Consider the following 25,954-nt stretch of genomic DNA (forward strand, 5'->3'; position numbering starts at 1 on the left):
AATAAAGTTTTTACTTTAAAATATTTTTGATTTACAGAAAAGTTACAAGGATAATACAGAGAGTTCCCATACACTCCACACCCACTTTCTCCTACTGTTATCTTACATTACTGAGGTACATTTACCACAACTTATGAACCAAAATTGATGCATATTCTTAACTAAAGTCCATAGTTAACATGGATTTCTTTGTTTTTACCCAATGTTCCATTTCTGTTCTAGAATTTCATCCAGGATACCATACTACATGTAGTTGTGTCTCCTTAGTCTCCTCTAGAAAGTACAAGTTTCTCAGGCTTTTCTTTTTTCTTTTGGTGAACTTCACAGTTTTAAGGTGTACTGGTCAAATATTTTGTAGGATGTCCTTCAATTGTGGTTTGTCTAATATTTCCCTCTGATTGCATTGGAGTTACGGGTTTGGGGGAGGAAAACCACAGAAGAAAAGTGCCATTTTCTTCACATTATATCAAGGGTCCTATCAACATTGCTTATCTCTGTTGATGTTGACTTTGATTACCTAGTTGAGGTACTACTATTTGTAAGTTTTCTTTTTTCTCCCCTTTTCATACTGTACTCTTTGGAAAGAAGTCACTATGCACAGTCCACACTCTAGGGGTAGGGAGTTAGTTAATGGAACAGTATCTGCATATATTATTTGTATAGGAATTCTTCTGTACAGAAGATTTGTCTATCTTTCCCATTTATTTATTTAGTCAATCATTTATTTATATTAGTAGGGGCTCATCAATATTTATTTTATGCTTTGGATAATAATCTAGTATTTTGCTATTTACTTTGTTGCTCTAATTGTTCCAGCTTTGGCCACAGGGAGCTCCTTCAGTTGGCTCCTGTGCTATAGACATATCTCCATCATTTTGTCCCTTGAGAAGTTCCTTATTTTTGGCACCAGAAGATGCTCTAGATTCATCTTGGATATTCCCTGCCCCAGCCATTTCTCCAGGTAGCCTGGTTTATTTTTATTGGAGAATGGTATTAAAAACCAAGATCTGGCACTAGATGTGCTCATTGTACCTGAATGTTTTTGCTTCTAGGCCCTCTCTTTGGCAGAGCTAGGAAATATATTTACATGTATATACTAATAGGTTTTTAATAGATATATTAAGATTTTCTATAGGTAAAATCATATTACCTACAAAATAGAGATAGTTTCACTTCTTTCTTTCTATCTGGACACTTTTTTTCTTGCTTTATTGCTTTGGCTGGAACCTCCAGCACAATGTTGAATAGAAGTGGTGAGAGTAGACATCTTTGTCATTTTCCTGATTTTAGGGCAAAGCATCCTGTGTTTTACTACTAAGGATGATATTAGCTGTGGGTTTTTTGTAAATGCTCTTTATCATGTTGAGGTAGTTCCTTTCTATTTGTTGAGTGTTTTTATATGAAAGGGTATTGGAGTTTGTCAAATGCTTTTTCTGCTGTCTACTGAGATGATCATGTGGTTTTGGTCCTTTATTCTATTGATGTGGTATATTATGTTAATTGATATTTAGATGTTAAACCAACCTTGCATTCTGGGATAAATCCTGCTTGGTCATTGTGTATAATCCTTTTTATATGTTATTGATTTCAGTTTGCAAGTATTTTGTTGAGGATTTTCCAATCTATATTCATAAGAGATATTGCTGTATTTTTTCTTTTCTTTCTTTCTTTTTTTTTTTGTAAAGTCTTTGGTTTTGGCATCAGGGTAATACTAACCTCATAGGCTGAGCTGGAAATTGTTCCTTCCATTTTAATTTTTTGGAAGAGTTTTTGAAGAATTTTTATTCATTCCTCTTTAAACATTTGTTAAAAGTCACTGTGAAGTCATCTGAGCTTGGGCTTTAAATTGTGGGAAATTTAAAAATTACTAATCCAATCCCTTTACTCACTATAGGCTTATTTAGATTTTCTATTTCTTCTTGAGTCAGTTTTAGCAGTTTGTGTCTTTCTAGGAATTTGTCAATTTCATCGTAAGTTATCTAATTTGTTGGCATACAGTTGTTCATAGTATTGCCTTATAGTCTTTTAAAATTTCTGTAGGTTTGGTAATGATGTCCTCTTTTTCATTCCTGATTTTCATGTTTTGAGTGGATTTCTTTTCTCTTTCTAAATTTGGTCAGTTTACCTAAAGGTTTGTCAATTTTCTTGATCTTTTCAAAGGACCAACTTTGGTTTTGTTGACTTTCTCTCTTTCTTTATACGTATATACTAATCTGTGTATATACACACATCCATAATTGTTACTGTTATATCTATCTGTATCCACATTAAGCTAAACACAGATTCCTAGTGATGTCTGCAACTATCTAGTATCACATGATTCATTCTAGACTCCCCTCTTGCTTATCTGTAACTTCACACTCCAAGAGTGAGAAATCTGCCTCCCACTATCTGCCATTCATTTATTTATTTGTTCAATCCCAGTATACATGTATAGTGGTTTCAGAATTGTTAACCCATGCCCCCATGGGAAACAACTTCATCAATTAGAGTACAGTGCTTATGTACAGTTCCTTTAGTCTTTAGTCTTACAGCCTCCACTCATTTCCAAAGTCACTTATGTCAGCACTTACCCTCCATTCTCTTCAGTAAGGTTATATAGTACATTTTAATAATATTCTTTTATCACAGTCTGTATTCCACTCCGGGATTCCCCTGACCTACTAACTTATTTTTTTAATTTGCATACATTAAGGTTGAGTCTTTGTGCTATAAAGTTCTATGGGTTTTTTTTTTGTTGTTTCGTTTTTTTTTGCGGTACGCAGGCCTCTCACTGTTGTGGCCTCTCCCGTTGCGAAGCACAGGCTCCGGATGCGCAGGCTCAGCGGCCATGGCTCAAGGGCCCAGCCACTCCGCGGCATGTGGGATCTTCCTGGACCGGGGCACGAACCCGTGTCCCCTGTATCGGCAGGCGGACTCTCAACCACTGCGCCACCAGGGAAGCCCAAGTTCTATGGGTTTTGACAAATGCATAGTCTCATGTATCACAAAGAATAGTTTTACTGCTCTAAAATATAGTTCATTTATTAAGCCCTCCCCACTCCCCAAACCCCTGGCAACCACTGATGTATTTTCAGTCTCTATAATTTTGCCTTTTCCAGAATGTCGTATAAATGGAAGCATATAGTACGTAGTCTTTTAAGACTGACTACTTTCACTTAACAGTATGCATTTCACTTAGCAATATTTTCCATGTTCTTGCATGAATTGATAGCTCATTCCTTTTTATTGCTGAATAGTATTTCATTGTATGCATACACCAAAATTTATTTATCCATTCACCTATTGGTGAAGCAACTATCTTGGTTGCTTCCAGTTTTTGGAGATTATGAATAAGCTGCTCTAAACATTCATGTGAAGATTTTTGTGTGCACCTAAGTTTTCAAATCAGTTGAGTAAATGCCTAGGTGTGCGATTGTTGGATTGTTCTGTAAAACTGTGTTTAACTTTATTAGAAACTGCCAACCTCTCTTCCAGAGTGGCTGTACCATTTTGCATACTTACCAGCAATGAATGAGGGTTCTTATACACTGTGCTAGAGGGCTTTTCAGCTAAAATGACCCAGGATCTAAATTTATGGCCCTATGCTAATCTTGCTCTTTACTGCTCTGATGGATCTAAGGCCATGGGAAACTGCAGGAAAGTAAGGGTGTGCCTAGGAGGGAGATATGGACCCTTTGATTAATTTTATCAGTCTCCTGGTCAATGGCTAACTTTATGAACACCAGATGTCCAAGGACATCTCATTCTGCTAATAGTAAAGGGCTATTGCTACAGAGAGAAAGGGTTCTTTCCTCACTAAACTGATAATCTCAACCTCTCACTTGAGATTTCCCTCAGGCCATGTCTATTTTGCACCCCTTCCCAATAAACCAGATGGTACCATGCCATAGGGTACTACAGATGTTATACTTCTCAGAAACTGCTTTAACTATCCCTTTCTTTTCTAGTAGAAAAAGTATACATTTGGGTTGAAGTGTTATAGGATAAGGTGGTCCCTTTGTTATTAATTTTGAATTCCAACTAAAGATGAATCTTAGGATATAGCTATGATGGGGCAAATAAATATGGCATTGGGGGTGCTGGCTACAACAAGACCCAGAGGAACTGGCAGGTATTAGGACAAGTGTGGAGAAATGGAGTCAGGAAGCCATAGTCAGTGATGGGGAGAGACAACAAGAATAAGAACCTATTTGTGGAAGAGGAAAGGGGTCCATGGCAGAGAACACCATGGGCCTGAATGGAGGAGGTGAAGAGAAAGAAAGATGCAAAAAGTCAGCCTAGAAAGTCAGGATATGGGGGCAAATGCAGTCTGACCCGAATGGGAGCTGAGAGTGAGAGACGTGGGGAGAAGAAACTGGGAGGACAGTTAGTTTAGGAGTCACTCTGACCTGAAGTATTTTTGTTTGTTTGTTTTTCCAAAACCGAAGTATTTTTTATTGTGGATTCCAAAAATGGCAAATTTTCATATACTTTAAAAAAATTGAAGTATAGTTGCTGTACAATATTATATGTTACATGTGTATAATATAGTGATTCACAATTTTTAAAGGTTCTAATCCATTTATACTTATTATAAAATATTGGCTATATTCCCTGTATTGTACAATATATCCTTGTAGCTTATTTTATACCTAGTAGTTTATACTTCTTACTCCCCTACCCCGAGATTGCCTCCCTGCCCCCCTCTGGTAACCACTAGTTTGTTCTCTGTATCTGTGAATCTGCTTTTTTTTTTTTTTTTATTATATTCACTAGTTTGTTGTATTTTTTGGATTCCACATGTAAGTGATGTCATACAGTATTTGACCTGAAGTTTTGACACGGTATCAGCAACAGTTAACACGTTTTGAGTCCTTCTAAGGTGCCCATACTGTACTAAGCACTTAGCATGCATTATCTCACTTAAACCTGTGAGGTGAGAATTATTATTCCCATTTTACAGATTAGAGGTCATGGAGATTTAGAGAGTTTAAGATACTTAGAGACGAACATCTCTAAGATACTCAGAGAGCTTAAGTTGAGAGTTCAAACACCTAGGCTTGTTTGGTTCAGAGCTGTCTTCTTTGTGTCTGTGAGCAACTCTGAACATCTAAAGGTGGGGTATCAAAGTGCTCACAGCCTGTGCAGACGGTACCTTCAGGACTCCCAGGTCTGTTTCTTCCAGGATCCTCCCCAAGATCCCTGGTCACAGTCTTCCCTCCTCTGAACTCCCAGATACCCTTGTCTAATGATTCCTCAACAAGCACATCTCACCTTGAGTTTCAACTTTTGCATTTATATTGCAATTCCTGAACTTTTAACAACTTACCTTTTCATTTTTTTCCTACTCTTTTTTTGTTTCCCTTTAAATAGACTTTAATTTTTAGAACCCTTTTAGGTTTACAGAAACATTGTAGAGATAGTACAGAGTTCCCGTGTATCTCCCACACTCAGTTTCCCTTATAATTACCTGTTAGTCTGGGGTGTCTCCCTTTCGACTACGTTCTGTGCACTCAGGTACCCACCGATGTACTTTTGTAAATGCAGTTTGTTTTAGGAGCTCCATTCAATAAACATTTTTGAGCACCAACAGGTGACTGTGGGAGAGTCCCCAGGACTGTCAGGACTGTCCCCAGAATCTGTAAAGCACAGTGTCATGGAGCAGGGAAGACAGGAGGCAGGGGCACCAGGTTTGGGGAGGAAGGTGTTGGGTTCTCTTTGGGACAGGTTGAACTTGAGTGGGTCATCCAGGTGGGGGCATCCAGCAGGCACCTGAGAATAGGCACTTAGAGAGGACACAAATTGGTGTTTGTATAGTGAGCAGAATGAATTCCACTGTAGAGGTGAAGATGGGAGCATGTGGGTACCTGACCTTCAACTCATCACTTACCTTCTTTCTGATAACTCATGGCATTTGCACATCTGTTGCCTAGCTTGTTTTTACAAAAATTCTTGGAAGTGGGTAACAGTGAAGCACTTCTATGGGCCCTCTGTGCTGGTCATTTTGTTTTAAGTGATACCTAAATATGAAACAAGGAAGCTTCTCTTAATGTTTCAAAGGCTTTTGATACTATAGAAGTGGAATGGTGGGCTTCTGGAAGACGGGTAAGTCATCAGAGAGAACCCAAGGGAAGCATTCTGAGGCAGCTCTTTATCACCAGGGCTCAACACAGTGCCTGACACACAGTGGATCCTCCACAAATGTTCATCCAATACACTGTTAATAAGGTGAGAAGAATGGGAACAGAGTTTCTCTATTCTCTGAACACGTGGAAAATCAGAGTTTTGACTCTGATCTTGACAGATAGTCCCAAAGCAAGCTCAGGCTTAGAAACAGGATGAGGTAATGCAGTGCCTCTGGCAGAGGGAGCTGACGCCATGCAGACAAGCACAGGGTGGGTGCCCCCTGCCACTCAGGCAGGATGCTGGTTTAGGGCCATTCATGACTGAGCCTAGTGACCGAAAGAAACGAGTCGAGGCAAGGCCTGGCCTTCCAGGAGCTAATGACACAGAGCTTTCCAGACAGGGTGGAGTGGCGTCTGTGGGCACTGTGCAGAGGGGCAGGGCCTTGGGGGAGGGATCAGGGGCTCACCTGAGGCTCAGCTTCTAGTGGAGGGCCTGGGTGGCCAGGGATGCTTCAGGTCAGGGCAATCCCTGTGGGGTGGGGGGAGGAAAGGATAACGTTGACAGTGCATTCCCAGGCAAGAGCCAGCTGTGCCACCCACACTGTGCCAGCACCAGCCCTCCCCAGCTCCAAGTATGAGTGTCCTTGCCCAGAAGCCACTCCCTCTGCCAACTCAGGCGAAGAAAAGGAAAACGGTCAAGGCGAGGGCCTACTCAAGCCGACCTTTACCTAGGCTCCCAAACTAGGCTTCCAGATGTGCAGTCTGTGATCTGTTTCATATCCTATGAATGTGTGAGTGGGTTGGGGAAGGAGGCAGGATAGTGATTTAGTATTTGTTTCCCTTTAGTTTTCCAGTAAGAATTTTTGTTGGTTTGTTTGTTTGGGGTGGGGGTGGGGAAAATTGGGGGTGGTGCTTGTTTTTGAAAATATCTACCCTCCTTCCAGCCCAGCCCCTGTCTCAGGAGAGGTTCCAGAGCAGAGTGTGCAGGGACTGGTTTTCTCAGCCCAGAGTCCTTGGTGAAGTTCACAACAGTTCTAGGTCATTCCTTTGTTTCGGAGACTCAATTTTATCAGTTCACCCAAGGGTCATCAGGTAATCTGCTACCCAGAGGCACAAACACTGATTCATAAGACCTGTTTATTAACTTGTATGGAGCAAGAGAACTGTCCTCTAGGCCAAATCTTCACATCAGGGTCTAGGGGCTTCTCGGGGCGGGGGTGGGGGGGGGGGGGAGGGGTGGGGGGGGGAATGCTCTCAAATCAGGATGAGTGGGTTGTTTGGAAACTGTGGATTCCCAGCAAAGAAGCTGAAGGTTGAGGGTTTTTTACTTAAGCTGTGATAGCCCCAGTAATTGCCTTTAGCCACATAAAGATAGCTGCCATGCAGAAAGCACTTTCATGCCAGCTGGCCACACAGTGTGTCCTCTCTGTGGGAGTACTGGAGAAACTGCTAGTAAAAACTTCTTGCTCTAAAACCTACTCAAGTGTGCTCTGAAGACCAGCTGCCTGGGCATCACCAGGGATCTTGTTAGAAATTCAGAGTCACAGGCCCCCACCTGGGGTCAGAATCTGCACTTTAACAGACTCCCAGGACACCCATGCTCTTTATAGTTTAAGAAGCCCTGGGCTAATAAAAAGAAATGAAATTGAGTTATTTGTAGTGAGGTGGATGGACCTAGAGTCTGTCATACAGAATGAAGTAAGTCAGAAAGAGAAAAACAAATACCGTATGCTAACACATATATATGGAATCTAAAAAAAAAAAAAAATGGTTATGAAGAACCTAGGGGCAGAACAGGAATAAAGATGCAGATGTAGAGAATGGACTTGAGGACACGGGGAAGGGGAAGGGGAAGCTGGGACGAAGTGAGAGAGTAGCATTGACATATATACACTACCAAATGTAAAACAGATAGCTAGTGGGAAGCAGCCGCATAGCACAGGGAGATCAGCTCGGTGCTTTGTGACCACCTAGAGGGGTGGGATAGGGAGGGTGGGAGGGAGACACAGAGGGAGGGGATATGGGGATATATGTATATGTATAGCGGATTCCCTTTGTTATAAAGCAGAAACTAACACACCATTGTAAAGCAATTATACTCCAATAAAGATGTTTAAAAAAAAAAAAAAGAAGCCCTGGGCTAGAGTCTAGGCTCCATGTGGATCTCAAAATCCACATCAGCTTGATTCATCTCAACACCCGCAGGGAACCCTTCCTGTCCACAGGGTCCCTCAAGGCTGGACCCGGGATCCCCCGCTGGCAACGGGGAGGGCACTGGGCTCAGCAGGGCTGCCTCCTGTTCCTGGATTCTCTTTCTCTCTGCAACTCTCTGCAGCCATTGCCTACTTTTGAGTCCTGGCGTGGACTTTGTTGTGGAAGTCAGTGGGTCTCTTCAAATGCTTCACTGTCTGAATCCAGTCTCAGAAGCAGTAATCTTATGACGTTTAGAGATGGTTTACAATGATAATATTTTAGGTTAGCTGCTTTCTGATCACCTGGTAGGGGGCTGTGGACTTTCATGTCATCAGTTAAGCAAATTTCAAATCTCACTTTAGCACAGGTTATTTCTAGGAAACATTCTGGGGGATGGTTATCCCAGGCACACTGCACTTAGTGACCTTGTCTTTATATTTTAGGGTCTTTTATTTCATGCCTGTGGCATCAAATTCAAATATAAACTGGACTCAAACCTTCCTAAGATGGCTATGGTTACAAGGTCCAGGCTGGAGCCTGGCAGTAAGTCACTCTATTCTGGGCACAGAGCTTCAGCCATCTGCCTGCTGGATAGTATTTCAATGTCTCAATACCTGAGATGTGCGAAAGGTGGCTTTAAGATAGAAGATCTCAAAGATCTGAAGCTAAGCTGTTCCACTTGGAATCAATTACTTTGTGTTCTTTTCACTCCCACATATTCGTCTATAAAACGGATATGGTACCTACTTGACAGAATTGTTGGCAGGCTAAAATTGACCCAGTATAAGCACTCAGCCCATTACCCAAACCGGGTAGGGGCTCAGTGAATATTAATAGACTGACACCTGGGAATCTTAGCTGTAGGACACAGCTTCCCTACCATTCAGGAGACTGTGTGCGATAAAGCAGGGAAGGCAGGCCAGCCCTCGTGGATGTAACCACCAAACAGTCGCCTGCTTGACCACATTTCCATGTATGAGAAATAAAACTGTTGGCAGGATAATTTTCCAAACCAAGGGAACATTTGTCTACTTGCACATATTAAGCTGAAGAAACCAAAAAGTTTCAGATGATAAGATATTTTCCAAACCCTGGATTTGCTGATTTAGGATTTAGATTTAATTAGGTTTGCAAGTATTTTCTTTACACATTTGTTCATGTTCCCCTTTTACATCAGCAGCCAGCCAGCACTTCACATTCAAAAGCCTCTTTTTTTAGCCCCCCCCTTTTTTTAACACCTCAACTTATACTAAGTTTGGCCATACTGCACAGAGTTTATCAGACGTATTATTAAGATGCCAGATTTACACCATAGAGGAAGGGAAACTAAGACATAAGTGAAAGAGTTGTAAGCTACAGATGTCAAAAAGAGGAAGATGAAACTGATTCATTGATATTTTAGGAACAAATATAATTATTTTAATTCAATAACTCTCCTTAGCAAAGATAAGTACACATATTGAGAATTTAATAAATCAGCTTGTCTTGTAGAAATAAAATGAATGCATCGCAATTCTGTTAAACCTGTACTTAGATTTCTGGACTATCAGTCACTCTCCGAAGTCTTATTTTTAGAATTATTTGAGATTTCCCCCTCAACATGAATCTGAATCCAAATTTTGAAATAAAATTAAATCTGAAATGAAAAATAAATGGATCCCCCCCAAATATTCAAATTTTTCAAATCCCACTTGGATGTTCCCTGAACCTCTTTAATAAAAATTCTGCCTTGCAGTCAGTCTGTGTCACGGTTAGATTTATAATGAGGCAGTACAGTGGTGTCATTTGGGGCTGGGTTCAGAAGCTAGATTGCCTAGATTTGAATTCTCGTTGTCACCACTAATTAGCCATGTGACCTGGGGCAAGTTCCCTCTGTATAATGCCAGTTTTCACACCTGGAAAATGGAGATAATATTTATTCTTATTTTTAAGGATTGTTATGAGGAGTGCATGAACTAATACTATAAAGGGATTAGAATTGTTACCAGCACACAGTAGATGATCAGTAAATCTTAGCTGTTGTCCGTCATTCAGCTCTATATTCAAGGATGTTCCCAGCCAAAGAGACTAGATTCTTCCCCATCATTCACTAACTAGAGTGGCAATAAACTGGGGAAGATAGTCTATGCATAGTGTATCAGACTGCAACAATATGTGGATATCACATTATCCACGGAAAAGAGAGAAATACGGAATAGTAGCACAGTCAGCTAGTACATGGCAAAACTCGATTTTGAACCCAGGTCTCTCTGCTCCAAAGGCCAATCTGTTCTTTTTGAACCCTGTTGCCAAGAGCTCAGCATGAGCTGACAATGTGCAGTGGTTGTTAATGCAGTGAATGTGGTGGTAGACAAATGGGATGTGTACAGGCAGAAGCCTCTGGAACAGAGGAATGGTGGTAACCCTGCTCCAGTCCTCTGCTTGACCATCTGAATCGGTCAGACCATGCTTCCAAAAGTGACTAGTGGGTGGGAAGACATGGAATCGCGTCCTGTGGTGGCCCTTAGGAGGGATTAAGATATTTTGCCTGAAGGAGAGAAGACAGCTGTGGACGTGAGAGCAGTCTTCAAACAATAACCAATTTATCAAAAATAGAGGGAAAGAGAATTCAGTATAACATAGGTGAAAAACTTCTTTCTGGGCTTCCCTGGTGGTGCAGTGGTGGAGAGTCCGCCTGCCGATGCAGGGGACGCGAGTTCGTGCCCCGGTCTGGGAAGATCCCACATGCCGTGGAGCGGCTGGGCCCGTGAGCCATGGCCACTGGGCCTGCGCGTCCGGAGGCTGTGCTCCGCAACGGGAGGGGCCCCAACAGTGAGAGGCCCCAACAGTGAGAGGCCCGAGTACCGCAAAAAACAAACAAACAAACAAAAAAAACTTCTTTCATTTTTGCCCACACCGTGTGGCTTGCAGGGTCTTCCCTGACCAAGGATTGAACCCGGGCCGTTGGCAGTGAAAGCTCAGAGTCCTACCACTGGGCCACCGAGGGAATTCCCTAGGTGAAAACGTTCTAACTGTCTGAACCATCCAAGGCTCTCTGGTTTGGGAAGTGATAAATTTGCTCTCATTGGAAAGATTGAGGAGAAGCTAGACAACCACTTGATGGGGTAAAGTAGAGGAATTTTGTCAAATGAATTCAACATATATTTAGTGGACATCTGTTACAGGCCATGTATGGTACATGAGTCAAAGTTCCTGCCAAACTTGAAATTCTATTATGAAACTAGAAGGGCTAACTAAATAGGACCTTATATCCTGCTCAAAACTCTGACTTTGACCACTATACTCATTGGCATAAATATTCTTGTAATTAATTTTAAAATTAATTATATATTCTTCTTTCCCTTCCCTGAGTAACTTTTGCCACTTGCAATAAAGTAGGGGCAAATTCCACCATATTAACCTGGATTGCTCCTGTTCCATGTTCTCCCATGTAAGCTTCCTTTTAGCACAGGGGAAACAAAGAATAATTTAGTCAGCAGTATTAGGACAGGAAACTGAAGGTTTCCAAGTACATTTTAAAGGGAAAAAAATGCAAAATAAAATGGAAAATAGTACCAACCTCAAATATCAACCTCAAATATATGAGCTGACAATTCACCTTCATTCTCTGGAACACATCCTGTTCCAATGTGCAGAGCTCCATATTTTTATTTTATGATTCTGGCCCTAAAGTGATTGCCCTGAGCTTAGGGTTCCAAAGTAAAGAAAGTGGATACAGCTTGTCAAATAGGAGCTGTGGTCAGAGCTGAATGTAGGTTGGAGTGGCGTCTGTAGTGGTTGCTGGGAGGACCTACTATGTGACCAGCAGAGTACGGCCATGACTGACCAAAGCATGTTTGAAAGCATTTGAAAAGGCTTTATCTATGTTTTGTTTTCTAACACTGCCTACCAATTCATAAAACCTCAATCAATATTTGCTCAAGTGCAGGGTGGTAGAAAGTCGAAACAGTGGGCAAAGTAACAGGGAGAAAACTTGCAAGTTGATATTTAACTTTGAGCGAGTCATTTGTCCTGTTCACTAGAAAGACTTATGCTCTGAGAAAGGAGATGAATTAAGACTGTGGTTTTCAAACACAGGTCGTAGCCCACTGAGAAATCAATTTAATAAGTTGAAATCAGCATTTAAAAAAATTAAATAGAGGGGCTTCCCTGGTGGTGCAGTGGTTGAGAGTCCGCCTGCCGATGCAGGGGACACAGGTTCGTGTCCCGGTCCAGGAGGATCCCATGTGCCGCGGAGGGGCTGGGCCCGTGAGCCATGGCCGCTGGGCCTGCGTGTCCGGAGCCTGTGCTCCGCAGCGGGAGAGGCCACAACGGTGAGAGGCCTGCGTACCACAAAAAAAAAAAAAAAATAGAAATAGAAAATTTCTATTTAATTTAAAAAATTAAGTAGAAAATTCCAGACTGCTTTGCACACAGCAAGGGTATTATTAATGAAACTTTTGCTTATTTCATGTGAATACACACACACACCCATACACACACACACACACACACACACACACACACACACACACACACACACACACATGCACATGCACATACACACATGTGTATACTGGATTGTGCTGTAAAGTGAACATTTTACCATGGAGCACAGTCAAAAATGTTTGACAAATGCTGACCTAAGAGAACCTATTTAGCATTTGGGCCACAGAGAGGACCCCAGAAAAAGCAAATGATTTTGGATCCTCTATTACTGAGTTGACAGATTAATGTATTTTTATAAATTGTGATAAAATACACATAACATAAACAGACTAACGTTTTAAAATGTAAGGGAAAAAGCACTAAATGCCTTTGTCTAAAAACTAAAAACCTCCCACCCCCAACTTGTATCATCTTAAAGGTTTGAGTTTACAATGCTGTCCCCCTTCTCCCATCCCCCTTGTTTTTCCTCCTAGGACTAAGACCAGGACTAGGTTCCTGGTCTGTATCTCCCGGAACAGGTGTATGTTTTGATTTTGATCTTATGGGGCAAGTAGCAAAAGTCCCCTCTTGTACCTGTGACTGAGTTAGAGAGGAGAGTGTGTTTACATTCAATTGTACTCTTACATTACAAAATAGATTGTTAAAAAGCAGGTAATTAACTAGAATCTAAATAGGCATGTAATTTGGAACAAGATTTAGAGAACTACAGTGTGCCTTGGTGAGCATACCAGTCTTACCTTCCTTTTCAGATCTGGGCAGTTGTCTGTCACAGACCCTGACTCACTTTTATTTTTGCTTATGTTTCATATTTGCATCCTTGTTTTTTGTCCTTTAAGTATAAATTGTTTCCCCAGCTACATTGTTTGCCTTTTCAGGGGTACAGATTCCTTTCCTATCTATTTACGTGTCTTTGCCAGACACACAATACTATTCAATAAATGTAATTGTATAAATGCAGTAAATGATAATTGATTACTTTTTCTTCTCAGCCATTATCAATAACTGAGTCATTTTTACTGGAATCAGGCAGTCAAATGCCATTGAAGACAACTTTTCCTTTTCTGGAGCAATAACCTCATTGCTAGTTGCTTAGAATTTCTCAGTTTCCAGGCTCTTCCCCCTCAGGCAACATTTACTCACTTGGCTTGGGCTCTGAACTAGCTGCACCTTGTATTTGTATAACTGTGTAGTTAAAGGAGCTTTACTGCTTTTTAATTCACTGGTGAAGGACATAAAGGGATGTTATCTTCATGTGGCCAGTGGGGAAACTGAGGCATAGAGCCATTAAGCCCATGGTTCTGCAGCACAGTTGATGACAGCTCTGGACTAGTTGCTGACTTCGAGGCTGGGGCTCTTTTCACTACATCAGTGGCTTCTCTGCTTTGTTTTTCCCTCCTATTCCTCCCTCACTAAATTGGAAGATTCCTGTTTTCATCTCAAGGTGAAGAAAAAAGAGAGGGAGGGAGAATTGTGCAGCTGATGATTTCTATAACTCTTTTCTACCAGTGATTTCCCTGAGGTATTTACATAGAGTAGGATTTTTAATACACACCACAGGCAAGCCGGTCTCCTCTGGCTAAATACCTTATTTCTTCCTCATCAATCCAAGTCTGGCCTGAAGACATCTTCCATGTTACTTTCCTGCCTGATCCTGCTCCATCCCACCCAGACTGACTCAGTGAAGAGGCTACTCTGTGCCAGTTTACTGTGTGTTTTTTGTTGTTTTTTTTAACATCTTTATTGGAGTATAATTGCTTTACAATGGTGTGTTAGTTTCTGCTTCAGAACAAAGTGAATCAGTTATACATATACATATGTTCCCATATCTCTTCCCTCTTGCGTCCCCCTCCCTCCCACCCTCCCTATCCCACCCCTCTAGGTGGTCACAAAGCACCGAGCTGATCTCCCTGTGCTATGCGGCTGCTTCCCACTAGCTATCTATTTTACGTTTGGTAGTGTATATATGTCCATGCCACTCTCTCACTTTGTCACAGCTTACCCTTCCCCCTCCCCATATCTTCAAGTCCATTCTCTAGTAGGTCTGTGTCTTTATTCCCGTCTTACCCCTAGGTTCTTCATGACCTTTTTTTTTTTCTTAGATTCCATATATATGTGTTAGCATATGGTATTTGTTTTTCTCTGACTTACTTCACTGTATGACAGACTCTAGGTCCATCCACCTCACTACAAATAACTCAATTTCGTTTCTTTTTATGGCTAATATTCCATTGTATATATGTGCCAAAACCCTGCAGAAAGTAGGCATAGAGGGAACTTTCCTTAACATCATAAAGGCCATATATGACAAACTCACAGCCAACATCGTCCTCAATGGTGAAAAACTGAAACCAGTTCCACTAAGATCAGGAACAAGACAAGGTTGCCCACTCTCACCACTATTACTGTGTGTTTTTAGGAGACTGCACCTGCCTTATCTCACTTAAACCCACAGAAAATCTGTGAGGCAAATATTTTTATTCCCATTTAAGAGCTGATAAAACCCAGGCTCAAGAAAGTTGAAAACTCCAGTTCCTCAAGTCCAGGTTTTGTGCTCTTTTCCCAGATCTCCAGGGCTTTTATTTATTTACTTGCTTGTTTATTATTTAAGCACATCATACATTCCTCTCCAACCTCCAGTTTCCTTTATGCAAAATTCTAGCATACATGATTTAAAAAAATTTTTGTGTACCTTTTGGAAGAACCGCAAGAATTTTAGGTCCACTGTAAGGTAAGTCTTGTGTAACAGCCTGTGGAAAGTTGGAAATTGAATAATGTCCATTTCAGTTATGCTGGATAGTTTAAATAAAGTTACCAAAAATTTATTTCATTGCAAGCAACCAAGTTACTGGGTCTCCAGAAGTGGGAGCCAATGCTATGTAATAATGGCAACAACAACAATGAAAATCAGATTTAAAAAATAAAATCTTTGATCATATGTATGGAATACGAGACAAAGCAAAATTGCCTCTCAGTATGTATAGATACTACAAACAATAAATGCTGGAGAGGGTGTGGAGAAAAGGGAACCCTCTTGCACTGTTGGTGGGAATGTAAATTGATACAGCCACTATGGAGAACAGTATGGAGGGTCCTTAAAAAACTAAAAATAGAATTACCATATGACGCAGCAATCCCACTGCTGGGCATATACCCAGAGAAAACCATAATTCAAAAAGACACATGCACCCCAATGTTCATTGCAGCACTATTTCCAATAGCCAGGTCATGGAAGCAACCTAAGTACCCATCGACAGACAAATGGATAAAGAAGATGTGGTACATATATACAATGGAATATTACTCAGCCATAAAAAGGAACGAAATTGGGTCATTTGTGGAGACATGGATGGACCTAGAGACTGTCATACAGAGTGAAGTAAGTCAGAACGAGAAAAACAAATATCATATATTAACACATATATGTGGAATCTAGAAAAATGGTACAGATGAACTGGTTTGCAAGGCGGAAATAGAGACATAGAGGTAGAGAACAAACATGGACATCAAAGGGGGAAAAGAGGGGTGGGATGAATTGGAGATTGGGATTGACATATATACACTAATATGTATTAAATAGATAACTAATGAGAACCTGCTGTATAGCACAGGGAACTTCACTTTGCTGTACAGTAGAAACTAACACAACATTGTAAAACAACTATACCCCAATTTAAAAAAAAAAGATTCTACAACAAAGCAAGACAAATTTATTTTCATCTACTTGAAATTGCAGAGGAGGGAGATCCTGCAAAGCTTCCAGGGAGAAAGGGATAGTGAAGGGAATGTAATTGCACAGTATCCGTTATTACTAATAAAAGCATGAAAATAAACATATAATTGACACGCTTTTTAGTGTCTTCTTTATTGTTTCATTTTGCTGAATGTAAACTTTTAAATTTGGATTTTCATAGGTTCCATCCTGACCTCCAGTCTCCTAAGTCTATTTTCTCCACGTGGTTATAAGATTTTCACCTGGATATTAGCATTCTTTTATTTTCTTTCCTTTTTTTTTAAGGTCCCACCAGTCTGGGAAAGAGAAGGGACTCAGGACCTACTGTCAGAATTTCAAGTTGGCCCCATCACAGCGAATCCATCCCATTCCCTGCTTTAACTTTTTCCTGTGTAGAGCCACTAAGGTGCAGCGATATTCCTACTTATAAGATTTTAAAATATTTCTCCTTGGGGAGAGATTTTAGGGCGGCGGGCACACCCCTCTGTACTTCCTCATTTCGGCGCGTAATAAGTGGAAGCGCAGAAGCCCGAGGCCGGGAAACGGATTTGGATTTCAAAGGGCTATTGTGCCTCCCTCTGGGCTCTGACCTGGAAAGCGCTTTATCTGTAACCCTTTTATGGCCCCAGACGTATTCTCGCTTCCTGGCTATTTGTAAACTTGTCTAATCTCGCTCACAGGACTGTAGGTTGCCGACCAAAGGGAGGGAGAGGGTGAGAATGTTTGTAAGAGTTTAGAAAGTGATAACAATCCCATTTTATTTATTTATTATGCATTGCACAATCCTATAATAACAATGACAGTGTACATGAAAGTTCTTCTACAATTCTATCACCCTAATAAATCGCTTGTTTCTATTTTATCTTCCATTTCCTCGTGCATTAAAACATTCTGCAAAGCTCTGTGCCAGCCTTAGGGATTCACGGGAAACTTTTACACATCCTAAATGCAAATTTGCATTGTTTTTTTAAAAAAATTATAGTTGATTAACAAATATTGTGTTAGTTTCAGGTGCACAGCAAACTAATTGGTTATACATATATATGTACATATCTATATTCTTTTTTTGACTCTTTTCCATTATAGTTTATTACAAGATATTGACTATAGTTCCCTGTGCTATTCAGTTGCATTTTGCTTTTATTTTTCCTTTTTACTTATCCTAAGTATTTCTGATGCTGCAAAAATATTCACAACATGGCTTTAGTGACTACCTAATATTCCATCAACGACATACACTTTAAAGTGTTATTTCAGTGTAAGTATCCAGCATTTACGAGTAAACGCTAACACCCTTTGACCTTGCACTGCAGGGCCAGAAGACCGGTCAAGGTTAGACGGAGGCTCCGGGAGGAAGGGCTGTCGCCCGCGCGCCAGCCGGCCAGCCGAGGACGCGAGGAGGAAGCTTGGTGCGCCACCCCCTCGACCCCTTCCGGCACCTGCAGTCTGGCGCCTTTTCCCTCCGACCTCGCTTCCTCGGGTCCCGCGCTCCAGCGAAGGGCCCCCAATCCGGCTGCGTGCCCACCCCTAGCCCCGGGCTGTCTGTTTCCAGAGCGCCTCCTAAGGTGTACGTGAGGCAGGAAGTGACGCAAAGGGTCTCCGAGGATCTGGAGAGGGCGGGAGACTATAAACGGCAGACTGCAGGCAACCAACCCATCAGAGGGCGTCAGCATCGGCCGGTGACGGGTAGTGGAGCGGCGGACCCGGGAGGCGCCTGTGTGAGTGACACGCTGCTGCTAGAATCCCGCTGACCCTCCTGCCCTCCCTTCAGCCTAAGGGGCTGCTCCGAGCAGTCTCGGGTGCGGCCCTCCGGCGTGCAGTCCAGCAGCCTCGGGGAGTCGCGGGCGCGGGAAGGCTGCAGCGCCTCCGGGTGGGGCGGGAGGGGGTGCGCGCCGCGTGGCGGCGGGGAAGGGGTTGCGGCGGAGAGCGGAGTAGCCTGCAAGTGCAAGCAGGGTAGAGCCGCGCTGCAGAGAGGGGCTGCCCTACCTTTCTCTTCCTCTTGGTGCCCTCCTCCTCTCGGCCCCCGACTGGCGAATGGATTCTGTTAGGGCCCTGAGGGCGAGATGAGGGGTGCCCCACTGTCGCTCTGCGCTCCGCCATTCTTCTTCCGGCTCCTCAGGCCACCCGGATCCCTTGTCCTCAGTAGCTTGCCCTTAAAAGATGCAGGCCCTCGTGGGACAGCCCTAGCCTGAGGGCTCGGGAGCGAGGCGTGAGCCACGCTGCCGCAGCGCAGAGCCGCTGTGCGGGGAGCACGTGGCCGCTCTAGGAAGAGTTCCCAGGGAATGGCTGTCGCGGTGCGTGGGTGACCTTGAGCTCGTAGCCTTTGGATTCCTCGGGGCCCTCCCGGGCCCTGGTCTCATCGCTGTCCTCGACTAGATTACTGTGTCCTGGGCATTTAGGCGGGGTTTTCTATAAGCTGTATATTTGAACTCTAGTACAACCTGATCTTTCAGCGCTGCCCGTTGGCCTTGTGTGTGGGTTCTCAGTTTTCCCAAGGCAGAAGCCGACTGAAAACCGCAGGTGTTGATATTAAGAATATTCGGATTGCTAGGCCCTCCTCACTAACAGATGGGAGACTGTAGGAATAAGACTTATACTTTGTGAAAGCTATGGTCTAGAGACTAAATAAAAGCTATTTGGATTGGAATCGGCTTTTGCCTTCAGGAAATTAGGGATATGGTATAAAAAGGCTGTGCCGTATGGCATAAATGGGCTTAGAGACCCATTGTGTCACTGTTTCGGGTGGACAGCTTTCTAAGCTCGTAGTGGGGAGAGTGGGTAAGTTGTGACTTGACTCGTGTTAACGTCCTCCCTCTGCCTACTGCTTGTGGCGACTTTGGGTATACCAAGGAAATTGATTGCTGCTGCTTTTTTCGGAGAAGATTGAAGTAGGAAATAGTTGCCCTGTTACAAATATTTGGATACCTTTATTCTAGGTTTCGATAGGACTTTGGAATACTAGATGCTGATTCTGTGGTCTCTGAGCTAGGGAGTTTGACCTTACTGACAAAGACATTTAAGGTGATTTCCAGAAGTGGTTTTCTACCTTTTTTTTTTTGGTGGTATCTTATTTCCCCGACCGGGGATCGAACCCACATCCCCTGCAGTGGAAGCTCGGAGTCTTTACCACTGGACTGCCAGGGAGGTCCCTGATTTTCTGCTTTGAAAATTAAGGTTAGGCTATCTAAAGTATACTTGTTTGCCCTGCTGTTTCCCCCCCCCCTCAATTTTGGATTATAATAAACTCAATATGCTTCACAAGAAAATCCAGAATTTAAAAAATTTTGTCATTGATATGAAATATTTTCCAAAAGTCTATATATAGCATAGCATCCTTTAACTTTTCTTTGATGGAATGTTCTGACAAGAACATTGTAGTGGTGGCTGTGAACCTAGCCTGTGCTGAAGATTGTTGGATAGCAAACAACTCAGCTAACTCTGCCCTAAGGGGTGACATTTATTTGCCTCTGATAATGTAGTTATCTGTAATGGAGAAGGCTCTCAGCTAAACTTGAATCAGACAACAACTGAAAGCTCCTAAAAATGATTCTCTGAGGCCGTTTGGAAATCTTCTGTGTGTGTGCCTTCTGTCTGCTCTCGCAGATGAGCACTACACAAATAGACCGCAGGGACTTCAGGTGGTCCTGACCTTCAAGTTGAGCAATCTTTTTTTCAGAAAGCTAAATAGGAATGAAGATTTTGCTTGTTTTTTTTTGATTTCCTCCACTGCCTTTTCATTTTAGGCCCGGAAAGTTAACTCTGGAAGCTAGTAAAGACCTTGACCAACCGTCTCTTTACAGTTTTTCTACTTTTTAAAGTTTCCCTACTACCCAAGCTTTACCCAGTGATTTCAGGATAAACCAAAATAGTAGCAAGGATGGGAAGATCCCACGTCCAAGGTTTTCATCATATTCTCTTTCATATAATTTCCAAATGATATGAAAAGTGAACTTCATATACATTAAGCATGCCCCCGTACGTTAACAAATAAAATATCTTTAGTCTTTGTTGATTATGATATAATTGCATATCAAGTATTATAGGATAGGGATATCAGTCAGAGAAGGCTTCATAGAGATGGCCCTTGAGCAGATCCTGGAAGAAATGAGTAGGACTTTAAGAACAGAGGAAGAATGTTAGTGGGTACAGGCAGGGGCTGGATTCTGTCTCATTTTGGAGAAGATAGAGGGCGGCAAAGTAATTAGGTAGTATAGGTCTCTAGAACAGAGCCTCAAAAGCAGGCAGAGGAATTTCATTTTATGTGATCTCCAAGGATTTGAAACTGTGGCTTGTTTTCTAAATTGAAATGGGCTTGTCAATAATAACAAATAAGTGTCTTATTTTTATTTCAGGTAAAGTGGAGTAGCAGCTTTGGGTATGTTTTATATATAGGTGAAAGTATATTTTGGTACCTGATCCCCACAGCCCTTTAGCTGTACGTATTTTGTACAGAACTATTGTTTTAAGACATCCCGAAGTAGCTTAAGACCATAAGATAATTACTGTATTTAAAAAAAAATTAAATAGAAATGCCACATTTCAAGAAAGTAGGAATAAGATGATTTGAATTTGAAAGAAGTTTGGGGCTGTAGTCTAGCGAGTACCTTTGCTTGCCTCCTGTCTTCCATCCCATGGCTCAATTAAAAAACATTTCAGATCTTCCTTCCATTTCATGTTCAAAACATGTGGGGCTCTGGTTTTGCTTACCTTAATTTTCATTATTGTGAGAAACTCAATAGTTTTCCCAGTTATCACTGAGAACACCAAAGATATACAAGATGCTAATATGAATAAAAATCAAGGTGATGTTTGGTTTGTCTCTTGTAATAGATTGTTAGCACTGGTGGTGACATCTTGAAAGAAGCCAAATAATGGTTGTTTGCCTTTTATACATAGTCTTGTAAGAGAACTACTTGTTTATAGACTGGTATATAACTGGTATGAAAAGTTTCTCTCCCATGCTTTTAGAACACGTAAATTAGAGTTATTTCAGTTAGAAGAAAATTCATTAAGGGTTCTTTGAAATAGCTTTACTATGTGTGAGATTATTTTGAAAGAATAACTCAATTTTGTTATGTGTAAAAACTTCAGGAATAACTTTTCTGGATATCATAGAATTAATTGTGTTCTTCACAGATGTGGGGTTAAATGATGGAGTTAAAATGGAAATTACCTAGGTCACACTTTTTTTCCTCTGACTTGATTTCTTTTATGTTATAGTCTTAATGTTCTGTCTGGGGATTGAAAATAGAAATAGTGTATCTGTTTTCTCAGTAAAAAATATACTTTTAATTATACAAAATCATGGCATGTGCTATTAATGTTTTTTCAGACTTGCAATCCTCAATCTCATTGTTTATTTAAATCTTTTATGTAGATCATTTATTTAAATATGTTGTCACTTTAGTCTTTAAAACTAGAAGCCTTGAGGAATGGCTGGGTCAGATGAATATTAAACTGGTAAGCCGTTTTTTCCTAGAAAAGGGTGATTAAAGTTGGTTCAGGGTGGGGCCTTCTAGTTCTGGCTCTAGTGATTGGGTCTGTACGGTTCTGGTGCAGTGATAGTGATAAGCTTTTTGTACCACATGGGGCAAGAGATTGTGCTTCTAAGAATATGACCTATTGCTTATTGGCTCCGGTCTTTAAAGCTTGGGGATTAAAAATTGTTTTTTTGTTAATAGGTTTTGATAGACTTTTCTAATGCCAGTTTTTATAATTTCTTTGTTTTACAATCTGCATGTATATCACAGGTTGCTTTGTGCAATGTGGGTGTTAAATGTGCTATGAGTGTACTTGTAGTGGAGGAAAAGCTTTAAAATAGTGTGAAATAAATGTCCATTTTATACATCTCAACATACTATCACTTTCAAGCATCTAGATGGACTCAAACCAAATTAATTAGAAAATCTAGATTTCAGTTAATACCTACGCTTTAACTTAAGACTCTCTCTTGGTTACAGAGGTGTAGTTTGCTTTGAAAAAAGTTGAAATTAATTTCTTAAATTTCTGGAGATGAGAACGCGCTTTCTATAAAACCAGTTTTATAGAAACCCATTGGACTTCATTTTTAGATGATCAGTTTTCAGCCTCAAGCAAGTCACTTAACGTCTCAAATAACTGGCCTTTTCATCTGTAAAATAGCATACTCTGTTTTTCTTTTACCTATTCTTTTTGCATCGAAGATCTATCAAATCATTTGTTAGGAACTGTTCATTTAATCAGAAAGATCAGGTTCTCTCTCCTTTTCTATTGGCGGTGATTTGTTACGGATTTGTGTAGCATAACCAGTCTTGACTTAATTTTACTTTTGTTAGGTTTTTTTTTTTCCAGGTGCTAGCCTATTTTCTTTTGTATTTGTCCCTTTTCTTTGACTACTAAATTCAATTACTTAAATCTACTTACCATGGATAACATTCTAACTAGTTTTCCTCACATTTTTTTCTTTTTTAAATAAATTTTTTGGCTGCATTGGGTCTTTGTTGCTGCGCACGGGCTTTCTCCAGTTGCAGCAAATGGGGGCTGCTCTTCTTTGCGGTGCGTGGGCTTCTCATTGCGGTGGCTTCTCTTGTTGAGGAGCACGGGCTGTAGGCGCACGGGCATCGGTAGTTGTGGCACGCGGGCTCAGCAGTTGTGGCGCATGGGCTTAGTTGCTCCGCGGCATGTGGGATGATCCCGGACCAGGGCTCGAACCCGTGTCCCTTGTGCTGGCAGGCGGATTCTTAACCACTGCGCCACAAGGGAAGTCCCAGTTTTCCTCACTTTTTTTTTTTTTTTTTTTTTTTGCGGTACGCGGGCCTCTCACTGTTGTGGCCTCTCCCGTTGCGGAGCACAGGCTCCGGACGCGCAGGCTCAGCGGACGTGGCTCACGGGCCCAGCCGCTCCGCGGCATGTGGGATCTTCCCGGACCGGGGCACGAACCCGTGTCCCCTGCATCGGCAGGCAGACTCTCAACCACTGCGCCACCAGGGAAGCCCCCTCCTCACATTTTTAATTAAAAAAAATTTCAAACCTACAGGAAAAGCTGAAATAATATTACAATGTATATCCATTACCTAGATTCACTGATCGTTAACCACATTTCCTTTATTTCTTACATACTTTTTAAACTGAACTCTTTGGAATTTAGTGACAGACATCACAATACTTCATCCTTAAATTCTTTGGCATTCATCTCCTAAGAACAAGGGCGTTCTCCTCCAAAAAACGCAATACCATTATCACACTCCTAAATCTAATATTGATACAATCCTGTTATCTAGGATACAGTCTATATTCAAATTTCTTATTTCTTCCAATAATGTCCTTCAAGCTGCCCACCCCCTGCCCCAATTTAGATCTAATCAAGGATCACACTAAATTTAGTTGTCATGTAAACTAAATATTTTGGTTAAAGACCGTTTCTAGAAAGGTGATAATATATTTAAAAGGATATTTGATATACAATAATCTAGTGTGGTAATGAAAAGTCCTCACCAGTCTGATACAGTGGTATGTATCTCATTATATTAATTCTCTATTTTACTACTAGGCTCTTCTGTGTGGCAGCTCGCAATGATGGATCAAGCAAGATCAGCATTCTCTAACTTGGTAAGATTTTCAGTAAGAAAGATTTCTCTGTCACCAGTTTGCAAGAATACGAAGTATACAAGGATGGCTTTCACCCAGTAAGCAGGAGATAATACCCAAAGCTGTCATCAGGTATTCATTTATATTCGAAGTGGTGGTCTTGAGGCGTAACTGATCTCACAAAGGAAGGGTATATTCAGTCTTGAGTAGAGCTAATTATGGAAAATCTTGTAAGAAGTTTCAGGGCAGAGAGACAATCAAGTAGGTAAGATGAAGTAAAGAAAGCACTGGTCAAATTGTATACCAGTAGACATGCATAACAGAAACCCTGAATGAAAAGTCTGAATGAGATGAAGGCCAGTGTGTGATCCAGCCCTCATCTGCCGTTGACAGAACTGGGCACAGAGGAGAATGCTGATTTGAAGGGGGAACTTCTTTTTCCTTGAGAATGTATAGCAAGTCATAGTAATGGCCCAATAATATGTATAACACCTCACCAAACTTTCTTTAACTGTCCCTATTCCCTTTCTTCTCTCTGTCCTTTTTTCTTTTTTAAATCTCAGTTTGGTGGAGAACCATTGTCATATACCCGGTTTAGTCTGGCTCGGCAAGTAGATGGCGATAACAGTCATGTGGAGATGAAACTAGCTGTAGATGAAGAAGAAAATGTTGACAATAACATGAGGGGTAACCACACCAATGTCACAAAACCAAAAAGGTTAAATGGATATATCTGCTATGGGACTATTGCTGTAATCGTCTTTTTCTTGATTGGTAAGAATGGCCATTCAAAACTTAAATGTTCCTTGTCACCAACTCTAGGAATTCTGTCCATCCAGCTCAGCAAACATTTATTTCGTACCTTTTTATGTGCCATTGTGCAAGGCACTAGGAATACAATGATGGCTAAGACTCTGTACCTGCCTTTGAGGTTAACCTGGTGGGAGAAGAGAGACACATGAATCATTTCAGTGTAATGTGCAAATGTTATACTAGAAATATGCACAGGATATTTGTAGCATAGACCCTGGACCTGAGGATTCACGGAAGGCTTCGGGGGAAGAAAAGGTACCTTTGCTTTGAAAGGGTAACTGTTTAAAGTAAAATCATTATATAATAGATTGGTTTAAAATAGACAAAATGGAGATGCATTACTTACTTTCAAATGGCTTACAATTTGATTAAAACCAGTATTTTCAAGAGTTAGCTGAAAATATTAACAATTCTTATAGGAATAGATTATAAATGAAATTCTATGAGTTCAGCTCTGAAACTTTTTATCCTTAGGATTTATGATTGGCTACTTGGGCTATTGTAAACGTGTAGAACCAAAAGCCGATTGTGAGAGACCGGCAGGAAGAGAGCCTTCGTGCACAGAGGAGACAGAAACTTTCGAAACAGAAGAGCAGCTCCCCGAAACACGTCGCATATTTTGGGCAGACCTCAAATCAACGTTGTCCAAGAGACTGGATGCCATAGACTTCACCAGTGCCATCAAGTAAGCTTGAGCTGCTTTACAAGTTCAACCTCAGTGCCTACACAAATATTGATTATTAGGTGCAGTGGAAAAAAACAAAGGTGATAGTCTGGAGGAAACGCTTTATACAATAGGCGAGACTTCCCATGTTCAGTTAGAGCGTAAAGAGTCAGTAAAGAACTCAAACTATGTTGTTAGGAAAAAATGTTAGAATTTCTGTGGGGACTCACCTTTTTTTTAAGAAAATTCACAGGCTCTTGATCTTTTTGTCGTCTGGTTCTTTGTAGCCTGTTGCTTGCTGTCAGACTTTCTTCTGCTCCGATTTTCCATCTCAACCCCTTGTAAGTCATGCTGAGCCCTGCTACTATCCATAAGGGCATCGGTAGCCTTTTTCATCCTCTAGTTCAGAACCAACTTGACTGCCCAGCTTGATAATGTCTCTAGTATTTCTTG

At 41.3% G+C, this 25,954-nt stretch overlaps 1 protein-coding gene and 2 long non-coding RNA genes across 8 annotated transcripts in view; 1 reads left to right on the forward strand and 2 right to left on the reverse strand.

The window, feature by feature from the left end:
• TFRC (transferrin receptor) overlaps positions 1–25,954 on the forward strand; it is a 58,849-nt gene that overhangs the window by 16,269 nt on the left and 16,626 nt on the right. Inside the window, exons 1-4 of one of the 3 annotated variants that reach the window (XM_079921848.1) lie at positions 17,910–18,176; positions 23,987–24,045; positions 24,588–24,798; positions 25,312–25,522. In XM_079921848.1, coding sequence (XP_079777974.1) covers positions 24,010–24,045; positions 24,588–24,798; positions 25,312–25,522 — 458 coding nt within the window. In that variant the 5' untranslated portion in view covers positions 17,910–18,176; positions 23,987–24,009. The other 2 variants (XM_079921849.1, XM_079921850.1) reach the window with 2 other exon arrangements.
• LOC307186578 lies at positions 11,582–20,901 on the reverse strand. The gene is made up of 3 exons (XR_013828414.1): positions 18,445–20,901; positions 15,418–15,475; positions 11,582–12,622 (listed from the first exon to the last, which is right to left on the reverse strand). It is a non-coding gene; the product is annotated as an uncharacterized lncRNA (long non-coding RNA).
• LOC307186577 overlaps positions 24,147–25,954 on the reverse strand; it is a 44,163-nt gene continuing 42,355 nt past the window's right edge. For 3 of the 4 annotated variants that reach the window (XR_013828411.1, XR_013828412.1, XR_013828413.1), the window contains one exon: positions 24,826–24,961. This is a non-coding gene — a long non-coding RNA (uncharacterized lncRNA). Of the gene's footprint in view, positions 24,673–24,825; positions 24,962–25,954 lie in introns of those variants that run through there. The other variant, XR_013828410.1, reaches the window with a different exon arrangement.

This window comes from Stenella coeruleoalba (genome assembly GCF_951394435.1).
Source record: "Stenella coeruleoalba genome assembly, chromosome: 5".
Lineage (NCBI taxonomy): Eukaryota > Metazoa > Chordata > Mammalia > Artiodactyla > Delphinidae > Stenella > Stenella coeruleoalba.